Genomic DNA, 16,119 nt, shown 5'->3' on the forward strand with positions numbered 1-16,119 from the left:
TTATCTACGTCTCACAACAATAGAGTCAAGCAGTTTTAAGGGTACGGCGCTGGCTTTATATCTGCGTATCCACTTTTGTTCTTCCTTCCATCATTTATCGTATGCATCCTCCCCGACACACACACACACACACACACACACACACACACATTATTATATAATTATGCCAAACCACCACTCGGAGTAATCTCAGTACTGTATGACTGTACATACCATTGTACTGTAGCTATACTATACTGCTGAATACTACTGCAGCGACAGACGGCACCGAGAATTCTAGACGGCACTAAGCTGAAGGCTATACTGTATTCTATTATTTATAACAATAACAGATCGGAGAAGGGTTAAAAAATGTAGTGAATGTTACAAACCCACAGAGAAGACAGAATTTTGAATCCCTGCAGTCAACAGCGTTCGTTCGTTCGTTTAGTTTGGCCAGCTCGATGGTTGACCAGGCCGCGGTAGAGCGCGGCCAACAGTTTGTCGTGTCACCTGGAAACCATCTTAAGGATCATATTTATTATACCAGGTATGGCGTGTGTGTGTGTGTGTGTGTGTGTGTGTGTGTGTGTGTGTGTGTAATTCTCCATGGTCTGATCACGCTCTGAACCTGTGAAGACTGTGATCCCCAGCCACGGCAGCCATTGAGCAGCCCGCCCGCACCCCTCCCCGAATGAGGTGTGGGGTTCTGCTGCCATCCTTTCCTCATTACAATGTTGCTTTATTGCCGCTTAGTATTTGGTAACCGACTGACTTGCGAGGGGCCGTGAAGACAGCCGCAACCGGGAAGCAAGAGCGAAAGTAGCGAGTGGCCGGGGAATAATCAGAGGATATTTAATTAAATATCTAATAGGGAGCATACATCCGGGGACGCGTCGCTTCACTCACTCCCCGCCTAAACTCCCGACGGTCCTCCCGAGCAGGTTCTCATGCAGCTGCTCTATACCAAGGTTTTTCTTTAGATCTTGGTCTTGGTGGTGTTGTAGACAATATCGTGCGTGGCAGCATACGCCTGACACACTCCAATAAGGTCCTGCAGAGCCTCCACTGTGGGCGCCAGCAGTACCATGTCAGCAGCATAACTCAGCGAGTTGATACATTTATCATGCAAGTGGTAGCCTGTGCCTGTGTCACGCAGAGCGGAAGTGAGATCATCTGTGTAGGCGTTGTACAGGTAGCGAGACAGGATCCCTCCCTGGCGAATACCGCAAATACCATTGGCTGTCTTAAATGGCAGCGAAGTGGAAGCCCCCCATTTTACAGCAAATTCCTGGGTAGTGTATCAGTACATTAGGAGCTTGACAATGTACCCAGGAGTTCCCCTTACAAGCAGTTTATTTAACAGCTCCCAGTAGTTCACTCTGTCAATGGCCTTGCTGGCGTCAAAGAAGCAAAGGTAGACACAGGTGAGCCCCTGGAAGTGTACTACTCAATGATATTCTTCAACTTACACACAAACACACACACACACACACACACACACACACACACACACACACACACACACACACCTCAGTGCTGTGCCCTTTCTTGTAATTAATCTGATTGCCCAACATGTACAGGTAGGCCTCTTGGCGGTGCAGCACTGCCTTCTCAATCACTTTTGACAAGGCAATCGCAATGACAATGGGGCTATATAGTTGCTAGAGAGAGCAGGATTTTTAATCTGAATTGATCTTTAGCAAGGGAACTATCTACACTGCCAAGACCTGAGAGGGTATGTATTGATGGCAAATGCAGGCACTGATAAAGAGGCAGAGCCAAGAGGCCGGGAAGTGCATACCTAAAGACGCCTGAGGGAAGCCCATCAACGCCCAGCGCCTAGCTGTTGGAGAGCGTCCGCAGTATCTCCCTCAGCTCACTGTGGTCGACACTGCGAAAGCCCTCCAGCATCACCCCGCGCAGCTCGCTCCGGAGGGCCCTCTCACTCCCCACGTCTGCTACACAGTTCAGGGTACCCTCGAAGTGGTCACACCACATGGTGGCAATGTCCTCCTCCCCCACGGCCTGATCCACATGTGGCGGGGAGCGTGTGATCGAGAGCAGGGACAGGGCACGGAGGGCGCGCCTGCCAGCTGGGCAGCCAGCGCCTGAGCTCGTAGCTCTTCATGAGCCCTGCAACACCGGAGGCAGAGCTTGAATCTGGCCCTGGTGCGCCTTATCCTCTCTGCCAGAGTGCCCCAGCGAGGGCTGCCGCCGGCCCCCCACTCCAGGAAGGACTCCCTGGCAACACCGTGCGCCTCCCGCACCACCTCATTCCAGCCATCTCCTCCTACAGGTGCCGAATACTGTCTCACCATCACGCACCATGCACTCCACCAACGACTGATGCAGTCTATCGATGGCGTCATGATGCCCGCTGACAAGACAAGTAGGCCTACTCTGGAAGAACCATAACCTGCCAGGATCAATGGCAATGTCTTTCAGCAACTCTGTCACCACCCGACCATACTCCTCTCTTCCTTGTGTCCCGAAAATCCCACTTAACCCTTGCCACCCTATCCTGCCTGACCTGTGTCAAGGCAGGAAGCCCATTAACTTTTAGCCCAAATTGGAGAGGAAGATGGTCAGAGGAGACACTGTCGTATAAAATTGTGCACCCATCCAACGGTATTGTAATTTAAAAGGTAAAATACACACTAAAGTTGTTGCTGATAACGTGTAATTAAAATTACATTAAAATACAATTTAAGTGCTGGGAAAAAATAGCGTGTAGTTTGCTATGTCGCACACTCGAAGGCTGTTGATAAGTCTGTCAACCAGTGCAAAAAATAAATAAATAAATAAAATAAAGTAACAGAAAGGAGTACTGCATGTTCCCACTGAACTAACTGGTACTTGAGTGAGAAGTATAAAAATGTATAGAATTACAGCATGTAACAAGCAAAAGACTTTTCCTATTCAAACGGAGGATGAGAAAGGCCTCATACATGGGTACAGTTCTTGCTATGTAGTAGCTATGCCCATGCAGGGATTTCGCAATGGGCTGACGAGCGACCTCTATGGGTAAAAAAAGGAAAAAAAAATATTCCAAGGAAAATTTGTCCCTGCAGGAAGTGTGATTTTTTTTTTCTTTTCATGGTGATGCAGCATTTGACGGTGCAGATACAAGTTTCTATTCTGACATTGGTCATGTTCCGTTGTAGATGATGTAAATGTTGACTAGCCGCCTCCTGTTGATGTTGGTACAATTGCAGTTGTAGTTGGGGGCACTGTAGTTGTAGGAGCTACTGTTGTAGGAGCTGCTGTTGTAGGAGCTGCTGTTGTAGGAGCTGCTGTTGTAGGAGCTGCTGTTGTAAGAGCTGCTGTTGTAGGAGCTGCTGTTGTAGGAGCTGCTGTTGTAGGAGCTGCTGTTGTAGGAGCTGCTGTTGTAGGAGCTACTGTTGTAGGAGCTGCTGTTGTAGGAGCTGCTGTTGTAGGAGCTGCTGTTGTAGGAGCTGCTGTTGTAGGAGCTGTTGTTGTAGGAGCTGCTGTTGTAGGAGCTGTTGTTGTAGGAGGTGTTGTTGTAAGTGGTATTGTTGTCGTTGTTGTGGATTCACTTGTAGTAGTAGTCGTAGTTAATGTAGTTGTTGTAGAAGTTGTCGGACTTGTTGTAGATGATGTAGTAGTTGTTGTAGATGGTGTAGTTGTTGTAGATGATGTAGTTGTTGTAGATGATGTAGTTGTTGTAGGAGTTGTCGGACTTGTTGTAGATGATGTAGTTGTTGTTGTAGATGATGTAGTTGTCGGACTTGTTGTAGATACTGTAGTTGTTGTAGATGATGTAGTTGTTGTAGATGATGTAGTTGTTGTTGTAGATGATGTAGTTGTTGTTGTTGATGATGTAGTTGTTGTTGTAGATGATGTAGTTGTTGTAGATGTTGTAGTTGTTGTAGTTGTAGATGTTGAAGTTGTTGTGGTCGTTGTTGTCCGGACTGTTGGAAGAGGGTTGAAAATTTATTAGTTGTTACGTATAGTTTCAAGTTTCGGTTATAGAGAAAACAAGCTGCGTTATGAAACTCTATGGTGTTGACGCCTTACTGCGCCTGTGACGAAAACTGTTTGTGACATCGACTGAAGGCCTCGCCCGGTACAGTTCTGACTTTGCCTTATGATAACTCCCGTAAAACAAGCTCTCCTTTCCTAGGCTATTCCCTCAGTTCCAACAATATCAGTAGCCCATCTATGCCGGCCGGACCCAGTTCCATACAAATATTTATATGAGCCACTTCATTTAACATATTCATCAATGTCAGTAATTATTTCATCTGTTAGTAATAGTATGGCGCATATAGGTGGAAAGTAAAGAATTAAAAGTGATGCATGTGAAGTTTAACGAAGGCGAAAAACAGTTTAGAAGTTGCCGTGTGCCCTTCCTGGATCCAATCTGACCAGAGAGAGATCGTTGTGTTCACTCACCTGGTTTGCAGCATTTACAGCCATAACCTTTGCATCCGTTGACGATCATGAAGCCGTACTGTGTGGGACAGTCTTCGTGGCCGTTCACACATGTTCCTCCCCACAGGGTGCAGGAGGGACTCTGCTCACATTTGGGCGCACAACACTTACAGGCCGGACCCGTTGAAATGCGGGCGGTAATTGGGGACAAAGGCCAAGGCAAGGCGGTCGTGATCGACCGAGGAATCCAAGGGTCGCAGAGCGACTTCAGCTCCCTCTCATCCTTGTACGGATCGCACCACTCCTTACACGTGCCATGTTCTTCCGTGCACTTGTCCATCTGCGGGCACTCTTCAACATTGCCTGGAACCAAACCATACGTCACTGGTGTAGTTATGATTACTCTCCGGCAGTCGCGGCTCAGTGGACGAATCTAAGCCTGTAGCGGAGGAAGAACTAATCTGCTAAGAAGGATAGAACTTTGAGTTTTGATGATTGAGAATGGAACGGAGCTTTCGATGTAAGACCGATAATTTACATTGTGTGAACCGAGCTTCTGGTGTAGGAACCGATATTTTGATGTGTATTTATCTTAATCAATATTTATTTATTTGTTTATTCATCAGTTAATATATTTACTTATTCAACTTCAAGTCCGGCATGGTCTAATATGTTTGATCAGCTTTGCGAGGTTGAATGGTGTGAGGAACAGACGTGCTCTTGTCTTTACCTTCCAGGCAACATACGCATTTTTTGCCTTCACAGTCGTAGGAGTACACGCCGCTGTCACAGGCCTTGGGCTTCGTGCACCATCCTCCCTTTGCCTTACACTTCGAGGTGGTCTTGCACTTTTTTTTCTTCTTTTTGACGCAACACAGACACCCCTTCTTGCACAGGTTCTTCTTTGCCTTTTCTTTTTTTTTCTTACACTTGTTCTTACAGGATCCACCCTTTGCTTCACATTTCTCAGAGGTCTTACACTTTTCTGTTGAGAATGACGTATGTGTATTAGTATACTGGATTGAGTATTGTTTTCCTACAGATTAAAGCACTGAGTTTATTAACACGATAATAGGAAATTAAAGATGAAAATATTAACATAGTTTGTACATCCCTTCTTGGCAATGGGGACACAGCACCGTGTGTGTAAAGCACTAATTTTATGACCAGCAGAGGTCGAAATAACCACACCCTCAGAAATAATACCCATCTACTGTCAAATTAAATTATACTAGAAATGCTAGAAAGCAAAATATACCCATGGACGAAATAATCAGGAGACGAACCATGCCGTGTTGCTTTACGAGGAAAAATATTAAAGAATCAAGTGGGATTACAAGGATTTGATCTATGCCTTTTGAACAGGAGCACAAAAGAGCGGCCACGCGGGAGTTCTCGGGGTTGGGAGGCGCCTCCCTGCCCGGGCCTGCAATGACATCCCGCACGTTACTCGGACGAGAGGGACGCCCGTGGTCGGAGTATGCGGTGAAGCGCACGTATAATGGCGAGCCGTGACCGCTGTCGTTCAAACCAGGGCACGACGGACTAAGAAATTTAATTAATTCCAATCGCCATGCGTGGCCTTCTGAAGACTTGCACTTACTTAGTGAGGTAAATAATAAAATGACGGCTTTAACTATACAGACTTACTGGACTTGGGTTTGCAGCATCCACACCAGTCACCCTTGCATCCTCCACCTTCCCTCCACTTCCCCTTTTTGCAGTCTCCCTCGTAGGTGCAGGTGCCCTTCTTGCACTGGCCGCTACATTTCCCACCACCTCCGCCGCCGCCGCCGCCGCCGTAGCCGCCGCCGCCGCCGCCGCCGCCGCCGCCCCTCTTCGTGCAACACTTGCAGAAGTCGCTTTCACAGTCGTCCGTCATCACACCCTTGCACCGTTCTCCCTCAGGGATGCATTTACCCTTGCACCAGGGAGAATTCTTGCATTTTCCGGCGAATTTCCCTCCTGGTGGAGGTGATGATACAATGTCAAAGTTCTTATCTTGACTTACCTAGGCTTTGGGTATTGGTAAAAGGCTTTAAACATACACTAATTAGTCAAGCCTTTGGGATGTACGAGCTGTTAAGGGAATTTTGTATTAATGATGAAAGTTGGTGTAATATTATGAAGTTCATTCAATTGTGACGTAACCGGGAAACTTGTGCGTTATATTATGTATTTATGACAGTATAGTTTTTGGTCTGCTAAGCTCCTCTTCTGAGTTGCCACGCCCAGGCCAGAGGGCAAAGTGAGCTCATGTTTACCTTTCGCGGCTTCCACTGCCTTGTCATCTCCGTCTTCGTCGTCATTGTCCTTTTTCTTCTTGTTCTGCCGTTTCTCTATCTTGGCCTTTCCTTTGTTAGACTTGTGTTTTCTCTTTTCTTTTGTCTTCTTGACCGTTTTCTTCCTGGGCTTCGTGGATTTTGGTCCCTTCGTCCCGTTGTCAGCCTTCCGCCGCCCGTCGTCGCCGCCCTTCGCCCGCTTTCTCGGCGGCCCGACCCGTTTCTTGTTCCTAGAAGCCTTCCTCTTTGTCGCTTTTTTCTGCCTTGCATTGGTTGCTTTATTTTGTTTGTCTTTCTTTTTTCTTTGTTTCTTGCTTTTTTTTGTGGACTTGTTCCGTTTTTTATTTGCTTTTCTTTCATCTTTCTTCGACTTTTTACTTGAACGATCTTTGCTTTGGTGTTTCTTCTTTGATTTAACATTTCTGGCAGCTTAGAAAAACAACAATAAAGAATGAAAGAAAGTGATAAAAGAAAGGATGCATCTTAGTATATTAGCCATGTTCAGTTTGAAATCGGAAATATTGATAAAATAAATTCAGTGTGCCTTTCATCATACTCCTGTCCCTAACCCCAACCCCCAACACGTTGTCTACAGGTGAGCTTGTGAGTGAACTTACTGGCCTTGCAGCAGATATTTTGGCCCGGGCAAGGCGCCGCACCCTTCACTTCCTTGCACTCTTTGCTGCTCACGATACACTGTCCGCCGGCTTCATTGCACGAAGGTAAGTTGCGAGTGTCCTGTTGTGGAGAGGGAAGAGGAGGCGTAACTATACAATTTATAGGAATGGGCTGATGGCCAGAGCTGTTACTTCTCCTCTGCACAGACACATAAACTGGCTGTCTGACACCAACTTGCCGATCCTTGGGGATCGGCAAGTTCCTGCGATATGGTGGTAGTTCTATTGTAGTAGGCCTTCTCCTACTCCGTTTGTCCTGCTCCTCCTCCTCCTCCTCCTCCTCCTACTACTACTACTACTACTACTACTGCTACTACTGCTACTACTACTACTACTACTACTGCTACTACTACTATACTACTACTATTACTATACTACGACTACTACTACTACTACTACTACTACTACTACTACTACTACTACTATTACTGCTTCTACTGTTACTTGTATTGCAACCCCCACCATCACCCCTACAATTAGTATATCTACTACTGTTTCCCACCGTGACACCTTCAGGAGTAGGTGGCCGCGTAGGAGTAGCAGTACCTTGGCCTGGGAGACGGAGAGCGCCGCCAGGGCCACCACAGCCCCCACCACCGCCAGCTTGCCCATTGTGGATCGGTCTAGGGCGTTACGGTGGGGTTGTTTGTGGCCAGACCAGACCCACTATGTCCTTCCGTCTTGTGTCCCTCGCTATATATGCACGCAAAGGGGTAACACCTGTGGCTGTCACAGGTGAATGGATGAAAGGGAACCACATTGAACAAAGGCTAAAATTGCGCGCTAGGAAGCAAGCCATGGCTATGCCAGCGTGTCGCAATGCAAATATAGTGCCGCCCTGCTCTCGGGCTTAATTTTTCTTTTGCTGCATTATGCATTTATTACAAGCCATGTAGTTGTGTACGGATACATACGTACATCTGTTTATGTGCGTATGAATGTATGTATGAATGTATGTATGTATGTATGTATGTATCCATATTTTAATGAATATAAACCAAAGAGCTCAAATATCGTCCTCGTGTGTACTTTGCTGTCTGAAGAACGTATACAATCATTTATTTGCCTTTTATAAAGCATACATGAACTTGATAATTCACCTCGGTGTTAGTACAATGCAAAACCTTTTTTAATAGGACAAATATCTCCAAATTAAAGTAAAATCCAAAACAACGAATCACGGAATGCTATGTTCCTAATATCGCACTCCATCATATGCACTTAAAGCTAACTGAATATAATGGAAACTTGATGGGTAGCAAACTATATCAATTAAAAAGAAAGACACTGTTTACTTGCAGCATGTTAACCAAAAGGGAAAAGAAGGTAGCTTTAATCGAGCTGTGTGGGTTTAGCCTTCAAACAGTAATCCTAAATTAACTTTTTGGGTATATGATGAAATTCAATGCATCGCATTTAGTCAATGGGAACATTTAATACAGCGCATTCATTTCTCTCAATGTTCGTCTATGAAAATATATATATATATATATATATATATATATATATATATATATATATATATATATATATATATATATATATATATATATATATATATATATATATATATATATATATATATATATATATATATATATATATATATATATATATATATATATATATATATATATATATATATATATATATATATATATATATATATATATGCATATATATATATATATATATATATATATATATATATATATATATATATATATATATATATATATATATATATATATATTTCCACTGACTGCTCTTCTGAACTTGCTAACTGCATGCCTCCCCTCCGCGGCCCCGCTGCACTCGACTTTCTACTCATGCTCATCCCTATACTGTCCAAACCCCTTATGCAAGAGTTAACCAGCATCTTCACTCTTTCATCCCTCACGCTGGTAAACTCTGGAACAATCTTCCTTCATCTGTATTTCCTTCTGCCTACGACTTGAACTCTTTCAAGAGGAGGGTATCAGGACATCTCTCCTCCCGTATTTGATCTTGCTTTCGGCCACCTCTTTTGTTTCTTTTTTAGGAGCAGCGAGTAGCGGGCTTTTTTTATTATTGTTTTCTTTTTTGTGTGTGCCCTTGAGCTGCCTCCTTTGTTGTAAAATATATATATATATATATATATATATATATATATATATATATATATATATATATATATATATATATATATATATATATATATATATATATACTCCATCTATTATGTTGTCGCATTTTTTTCTTAGACAAACATTGAGAGAAATGAATGCGCTGCATTAAATGTTCCCATTGACTAAATGCGATGCATTGAATTTCATCATATACCCAAAAAGTTAATTTAGGATTACTGTTTGAAGGCTAAACCCACACAGCTTGATTAAAGCTACCTTCTTTTCCGCTGCGACCACCAGCAAAAGATCATTGATGAATAACAGGAAGAGAGTGGGTGATAGGACAGAGCCCTGTGGAACACCACTGTTGATAGGTTTAGGGGAAGAACAGTGACCGTTTACCACCGCAGAGATAGAACGGCCGGAAAGGAAACTGGAGATAAAGGAACAGAGAAAGGAATAGAATCCGAAAGAGGGCAGTTTAGAAAGCAAAGACTTGTGCCAGACTCTATCGAAAGCTTTCGATATGTCTAGCGCAACTGAGAAAGTTTCACCGAAGCGGCTAAGAGAGGATGACCAAGAGTCAGTTAAGAGAGCAAGAAGATCGCCAGCAGAACCCCCCTTGCGGAACCCATACTGGCGATCAGATAGAAGGTTAGAAGTGGATAGGTGTATTTGAATCTTCCGGTTAAGGATTGATTCAAAAGCTTTGGATAGGCAGGAAAGTAAAGCTATAGTGCGGTAGTTTGAGGGATTCGATCGGTCACCCTTCTTAGGCACAGGCTGTATGAAGGCATACTTCCAGCAGGAAGGAAAGGTAGATGTTGACAGGCAGAGGAGAAAGAGTTTGAACAGGCAGGGTGTAAGCACGGAGGCACAGTTTTGAAGTACAATCGTGGTACCCAAATGTTGACACAAATTTCAGTAACTTTCGTTCACAGGCACTAAAGAATTTTCCTTTTTAACTTGATTCACAAGCAGTAGATTTGTAAAATACCTGATGAAAACATTTGCTTATGAATAAAAGAAGATAACAGTACTTTGTTGGGGGTGAAAATATCCATTTAATGCTAAAACAATTATGTCATTAATTTGACTTTGCTTTCTGGCAACTACCAATGGCTGATCTTTCCGCTATTTGTATTACTATAATGTTCAACTCTTTTAATCAAACCGTAACATAAAATAGATATTCAACGTTAATACTTGCACATGATTTTAACTCGTATGATATAATTCGTTCAGTGTAGGGAGAACTCCTTGGGATGATAGGCTACACACACATGATCTTATAAAAGTTATTAGCCTTATATTTTAACAGGCTTAATAAATATATATATATATATATATATATATATATATATATATATATATATATATATATATATATATATATATATATATATATATATATATGACGTGGCGGGCGCCATGGAAAATGATGCTACTGTATAGGGCAGGGGTTCCCAACCTTTTTGTTCCTCTGTACCCCTTGGGCATTTTTATAGGTTTCCGTGTACCCTTAAAAATTTAGGATAAAAAACGATGAAATTGTAATATTTTCATATTTTATAATGAAGTATGTATGTGTAGACTGATGATATAATTCAAATAACAGTTTTGCTTACTAAAATGAGGAAATTTAAAAAAAAATATGGCATTGTGCAATATGAATGCAGATTAAAACACCATGTATTGCACAGTAGTGGTTATTCTCTCAGACCCAATGTACCCCCTGAAAAGTGCAAATGTACCATTGGGGGTACATGTACCCCAGTGGGAACCCCTGGTATAAGGAACACCTTACGATGCTAGGCTACACACATCTTAAAAGGATTATATCAATAGCCTAATAGTTCGTGGGTTTTTTTTTTTTGTGTGTGTGTGTGTGTGAGTGTGTAAATATGTAAATAAATAGATAAGTAAATAAATAAATATATGAAATTAAAACTAGACATTGGACACTCTAACGAGTGCAAGCCGCCCACTGCCAACACCCTCTGGTCGGAGTGCTCAAAATGTGAAAATATGCATTTTTGACCTTGATGACCTTGACCTTTGACCATTGGTCTTGAAAATCGAACTCGTCCGGTGGGGGGCTATTAGTAGTCCACCTATGAAGTTTCAACATCCTAGCTGTAGTGGTTCAAAAGTTATCGCGTTACAGACAAAAAAAAAAAATCATAGCTGAAACAATTCCTTCCGCAAAATTCTTTTGCGGGCGGTAAAAATTAAGCATGACCCACGCTGCGTGCGACACCATCGTTGGTACCGTTAGTACCGGTACCAGTACCGGAGGGTGCCGCCCCTTTCTCTCTGAGTACTTACTTTCTACATAAGAAATCAGTATATAGGTATTATGAAAAGACTCATTATCTAATAACACTAACAGCAGATATTAACAAATTTACACTAATTGTTTGTTCTGGATATGTGCATTCCTCTACTCTCAAGTGTTTTCATCCTGGTCATTATTTGTTGTCCGGCAAGCTGATTACTAAGCAATATCTTTATTTTCCTCAGATTCATTTTCAGATATAGCTCAGACTCACTGCATGAAGTTTCTCGATCATTCATTGTAAATTTCCTCATTACACCCCACCGTAAGGTCTTATCGGAACCGTATTGAAACAGGACCACAAGCCCCTTGATGGGCACCCTGCGTCGTGACTCCCGACATAATCACGTCACAGCAATAAGTTGTCATTATTTATAAAAGGGAAAAAAATACCCAGTATTTGCTGATGTCATGTATTTCAAATACAAGTGAAAGCGAAACAAGAGCATAGTTCCACTGAGCATACTGAAATTTTGTTGATAACCTGGTGCTCAGTGAGTGTGCAAAAAGAAGATTCACATTCAGCCAAACTTAAATGCTGATGAACTTGAGCTTGAAGCAATGTGAAAACTACAGCTAAATGTTAGTAAAATGCTCTCATTCTGTTAGCATTGTGTTAAGAAAACCTAGTATGCATCAGTGCCGACATTATTATAATACGTAAGTCAATAAATCCTACAGCAGGTTGTTGAGAGTTCCCTGAACCATGAAACAAGTCGCTTCAATAACAGTTTCATCTCAGCAGTCAGTGGTTCAAAACATCAATAGCCTATCATAATGAATAGCACTGAGGGGTCACAGTTTATGATTCTATTCTCGTGCTTTTCCTTCTGCGAATTTCCACACGTTCCGTCTGTCATAGGATGGGTGGGAGAGGACCATCTTAGGAGAGGCATCCCGTTCAACGCGCTTACGGTATTCCTATGTTGCTGAACCAACTAACCCATGCCCATGCCCGGGTTATTTCTCGTGGAGGTGCTGGTAGAAGTACTAGTGGAAGTGGAGGTGCTGGTAGAAGTACTAGTGGAAGTGGAGGTGCTGGTAGAAGTGGAGGTGCTGGTAGAAGTAGTACTGGTAGAAGTGGAGGTGCTGGTAGAAGTACTGGTAGAGGTGGAGGTGCTGGTAGAAGTACTGGTAGAGGTGGAGGTGCTGGTAGAAGTACTGGTAGAGGTGGAGGTGCTGGTAGAAGTACTGGTGGAGGTGCTGGTAGTAGTAGGAGTGGTCGTGGAGGTGCTGGTGCTGGTGGTGGTGGTAGTAGTAGTTGGGGTAGTGGTGGTGGTGGTGGTAGTAGTAGTAGGGGTAGTGGTGGTGGTGGTGGTAGTAGTAGTTGGGGTAGTGGTGGTGGTGATGGTAGTAGTAGTTGGGGTAGTGGTGGTGGTAGTAGTTGGGGTAGTGGTAGTGGCGGTGGTGGTGTCGGTATTGGGGCCAGGTGTTGTGGTCACAGGGCCAGTGTTGTGGTCACGGGGCCCGGTGAGGTGGTCACGGGGCCCGGTGCTGTGGTCACGGGGCCCGGTGCTGTGGTCACGGGGCCCGGTGTTGTGGTCACGGGGCCCGGTGTTGTGGTCACGGGGCCCGGTGCTGTGGTCACGGGGCCCGGTGTTGTGGTCACGGGGCCCGGTCTTGTGGTCACAGGTCTCGCGGTGGTAGCTCCTTGAGTAGGTACAGCAGTATAATGCGTTGTGGGAGGGACAGCAGTTGGAGGGGATGGAAGAAAATTAAGAGTATTAGAATTATGCTGTAACTTTTTTTGGATGTGCCTGTAAGATATATTGTGACACCAACCAAAGTTATTGCCTTGTTCAAGATATATTTGTTTTCCAGTTCTCTCCTCTACATAAACCTGTGCCCCAGCAGGAATGTGGGTCTGTTCTATTCATTGATTTTGACCGGCAGGATACCTTTCCACGAGCAAATTTTAAAAGTGTATCATAATATAGGAGAGAGAGAGAGAGAGAGAGAGAGAGAGAGATCGTCGTGTTCACTCACCTGGTTTGCAGCATACACAGTTGTAACCTTTGCAACCCTCGACGACAATGAAGCCGTACTGTGTGGGGCACTCCTCGTGGCCGTCCACACATGTTCCTCCCCACAGGCTGCAGGAGGGACTGTCCTCACACTTGGGCGCACAACACTTACAGGCCGGACCGTTCCCCAAACCAGGCTGGCTCCCGTAGCTGGAGCCGCTCGAGTAAAGATTGCACAGCCCCTTCAGCTCCCTCTCGTTCTGGTACCGATCACACGCCTTCTTGCACGTGCCATAGTTTCTCGAACACTGCTCACCATGAGGACAGCTGTCTGGAGGGCCATCTGGGAACAAACCAAGAATTAGCGGTACACCCAAGTGGAGTCTAAGGCTCTTCGTCTCATCAGCTCTCCTCCTCCTACTGATAGTCTTCTACCTCTTAAATTCCGTTGCGATGTTGCCTCTCTTTCTATCTTCTATCGATATTTCCACGCTGACTGCTCTTCTGAACTTGCTAACTGCATGCCTCCCCCCCTCCCGCGGCCCCGCTGCACACGACTTTCTACTCATGCTCATCCCTATACTTTCCAAACCCCTTATGCAAGAGTTAACCAACATCTTCACTCTTTCATCCCTCACGCTGGTAAACTCTGGAACAATCTTCCTTCATCTGTATTTCCTCCTGCCTACGACTTGAACTCTTTCAAGAGAAGGGTATCAGGACACCTCTCCTCCCGAAATTGACCTCTCTTTCGGCCACCTCTTTTGATTCTTTTTTTAGGAGCAGCGAGCAGCGGGCTTTTTTTTTTTATTATTGTTTCCTTTTTTTGTGTGCCCTTGAGCTGTCTCCTTTGTTGTAAGAAAAAAAAAAAAAACATCACTGCTACATGTGAATTAGGTAGCTGGTTCCTTGTGAGACAGGCAGGATACCTTTCTACGAGCAAATTTTAAAAGTGTATCATAATATAAGAGAGAGAGAGAGAGAGAGAGAGAGAGAGAGAGAGAGAGAGAGAGAGAGAGAGAGAGAGAGAGAGAGAGAGAGAGAGAGAGAGAGAGAGAGAGAGAGAGAGAGAGAGAGAGAGAGAGAGAGAGAGAGAGAGAGATCGTCACTCACTTGGTTTGCAGCATACACAGTTGTAACCGTTGCACCCCTCGACGATCCCTTGGCCGTGCTGTGAAAGGCACTTTTCGTGGCCGTCCACACATGTTCCTCCCCGCTGCCTGCAGGAGGGACTGTCCTCACACTTGGGCGCACAACACTTACAGGCCGGACCGTTCCCAAAACCAGGCTGGCTCCCGTAGCTGGAGCCGCTCGAGTGAAGATTGCACAGCCCCTTCAGTTCCCTCTCGTTCTGGTACCGATCACACGCCTTCTTGCACGTGCCATAGTTTCTCGAACACTGCTCACCATCAGGACAGCTGTCTGGAGGGCCATCTGGGAACAAACCAAGAATTAGCGGTATACTCATCCCTACTGTGATTTTGGCGGCCGGTTCCTTGTGAGTTATGTAGATTCTAAACTTGAGGATCATAATGTTATGCCGCTTTGGTTTATTCGTTTATTTTCTTCGTCACAGCCGTTGTCACTTTAACACCTGAACTGGGCTCTAATCTTTTCTACTAATTTTTACCAATTCATCGTCCATAGCCACCTCTACCTCCCCCTACCTGCCTTCCCCGCCCCTCCTCGTCCCCGTCTTAACGGCCCCAAAATTTCTTCTGATGAGAGAGTGAGGTCAGCCCCTGAGTTAGAGAAACAAAGAAAGAAAAAGAGAAAGAAAAAGTAATAAAGAAATAAAGAGAGAGACAAAGAAAAAGAAAGAAAGAGAGAAAGAAAAAATATAGAAAGAAAGAAAGAGAAAGAAAGAAATAATGAGAGAAAGAACGGAAGAAAGAAAGAAAGAAGAGATAAATAAATAAAATGAGAAAGAGAGAATTATAATGAAAAATATATAGACAGAAAGAGACAGAGACAGGAAGAGAAAAAGAAAGAAAGAGAGGAAGAAAGAGAGGGAAAGATAGAAAGAAAAAGAAAGAGAAAAAGAGAAAGAAAAAAGGAAGAGGAAGAAAAAAAAGAGAAAGAAAGAAAGAGAGAAAGAAAGAAAGAAAATGAGAAAGAAAGAATTAGAATGAAGAAATATATAGACAGAGACAGAGACAGGAAGAGAAAAAGAAAGCAAGAGAGGGAATGATAGGAAGAAAAAGAAAGAAAGCGAAAGAAATATAAGAGAGGAAGAAAAAGAAAGAAAAAGAAAGAGAGGAGGAAAGAAAGAACTAATGAGAAAGAAAGAAAGAAAGAGCCTCCCCTTCTTAATCCACACTCCTATTTTCTCCTGGGATGTGCAGGTGTGTGTAGGAAGCATGGAGGTAGAGG

The 16,119-nt window shown here is 43.8% G+C and overlaps 1 protein-coding gene across 1 annotated transcript; it reads right to left on the bottom strand.

Moving 5' to 3' along the window:
* Positions 1-2,644: 2,644 nt before the first annotated feature.
* LOC127007984 (mucin-2-like) lies at positions 2,645-13,782 on the bottom strand. Its single transcript, XM_050879529.1, has 9 exons — positions 13,769-13,782; positions 12,726-13,432; positions 7,883-8,004; positions 7,277-7,397; positions 6,642-7,088; positions 6,028-6,342; positions 5,108-5,362; positions 4,399-4,740; positions 2,645-3,914 (listed from the first exon to the last, which is right to left on the bottom strand). Exons 1-9 carry the CDS (start codon positions 13,780-13,782, stop codon positions 3,163-3,165), a joined length of 3,075 nt encoding a protein of 1,024 aa, XP_050735486.1. The 3' UTR covers positions 2,645-3,162.
* Between the last annotated feature and the right edge of the window lie 2,337 nt (positions 13,783-16,119).

Source organism: Eriocheir sinensis, chromosome 36 (assembly GCF_024679095.1).
Source record: "Eriocheir sinensis breed Jianghai 21 chromosome 36, ASM2467909v1, whole genome shotgun sequence".
In the NCBI taxonomy this organism is placed as follows: Eukaryota; Metazoa; Arthropoda; class Malacostraca; order Decapoda; family Varunidae; genus Eriocheir; species Eriocheir sinensis.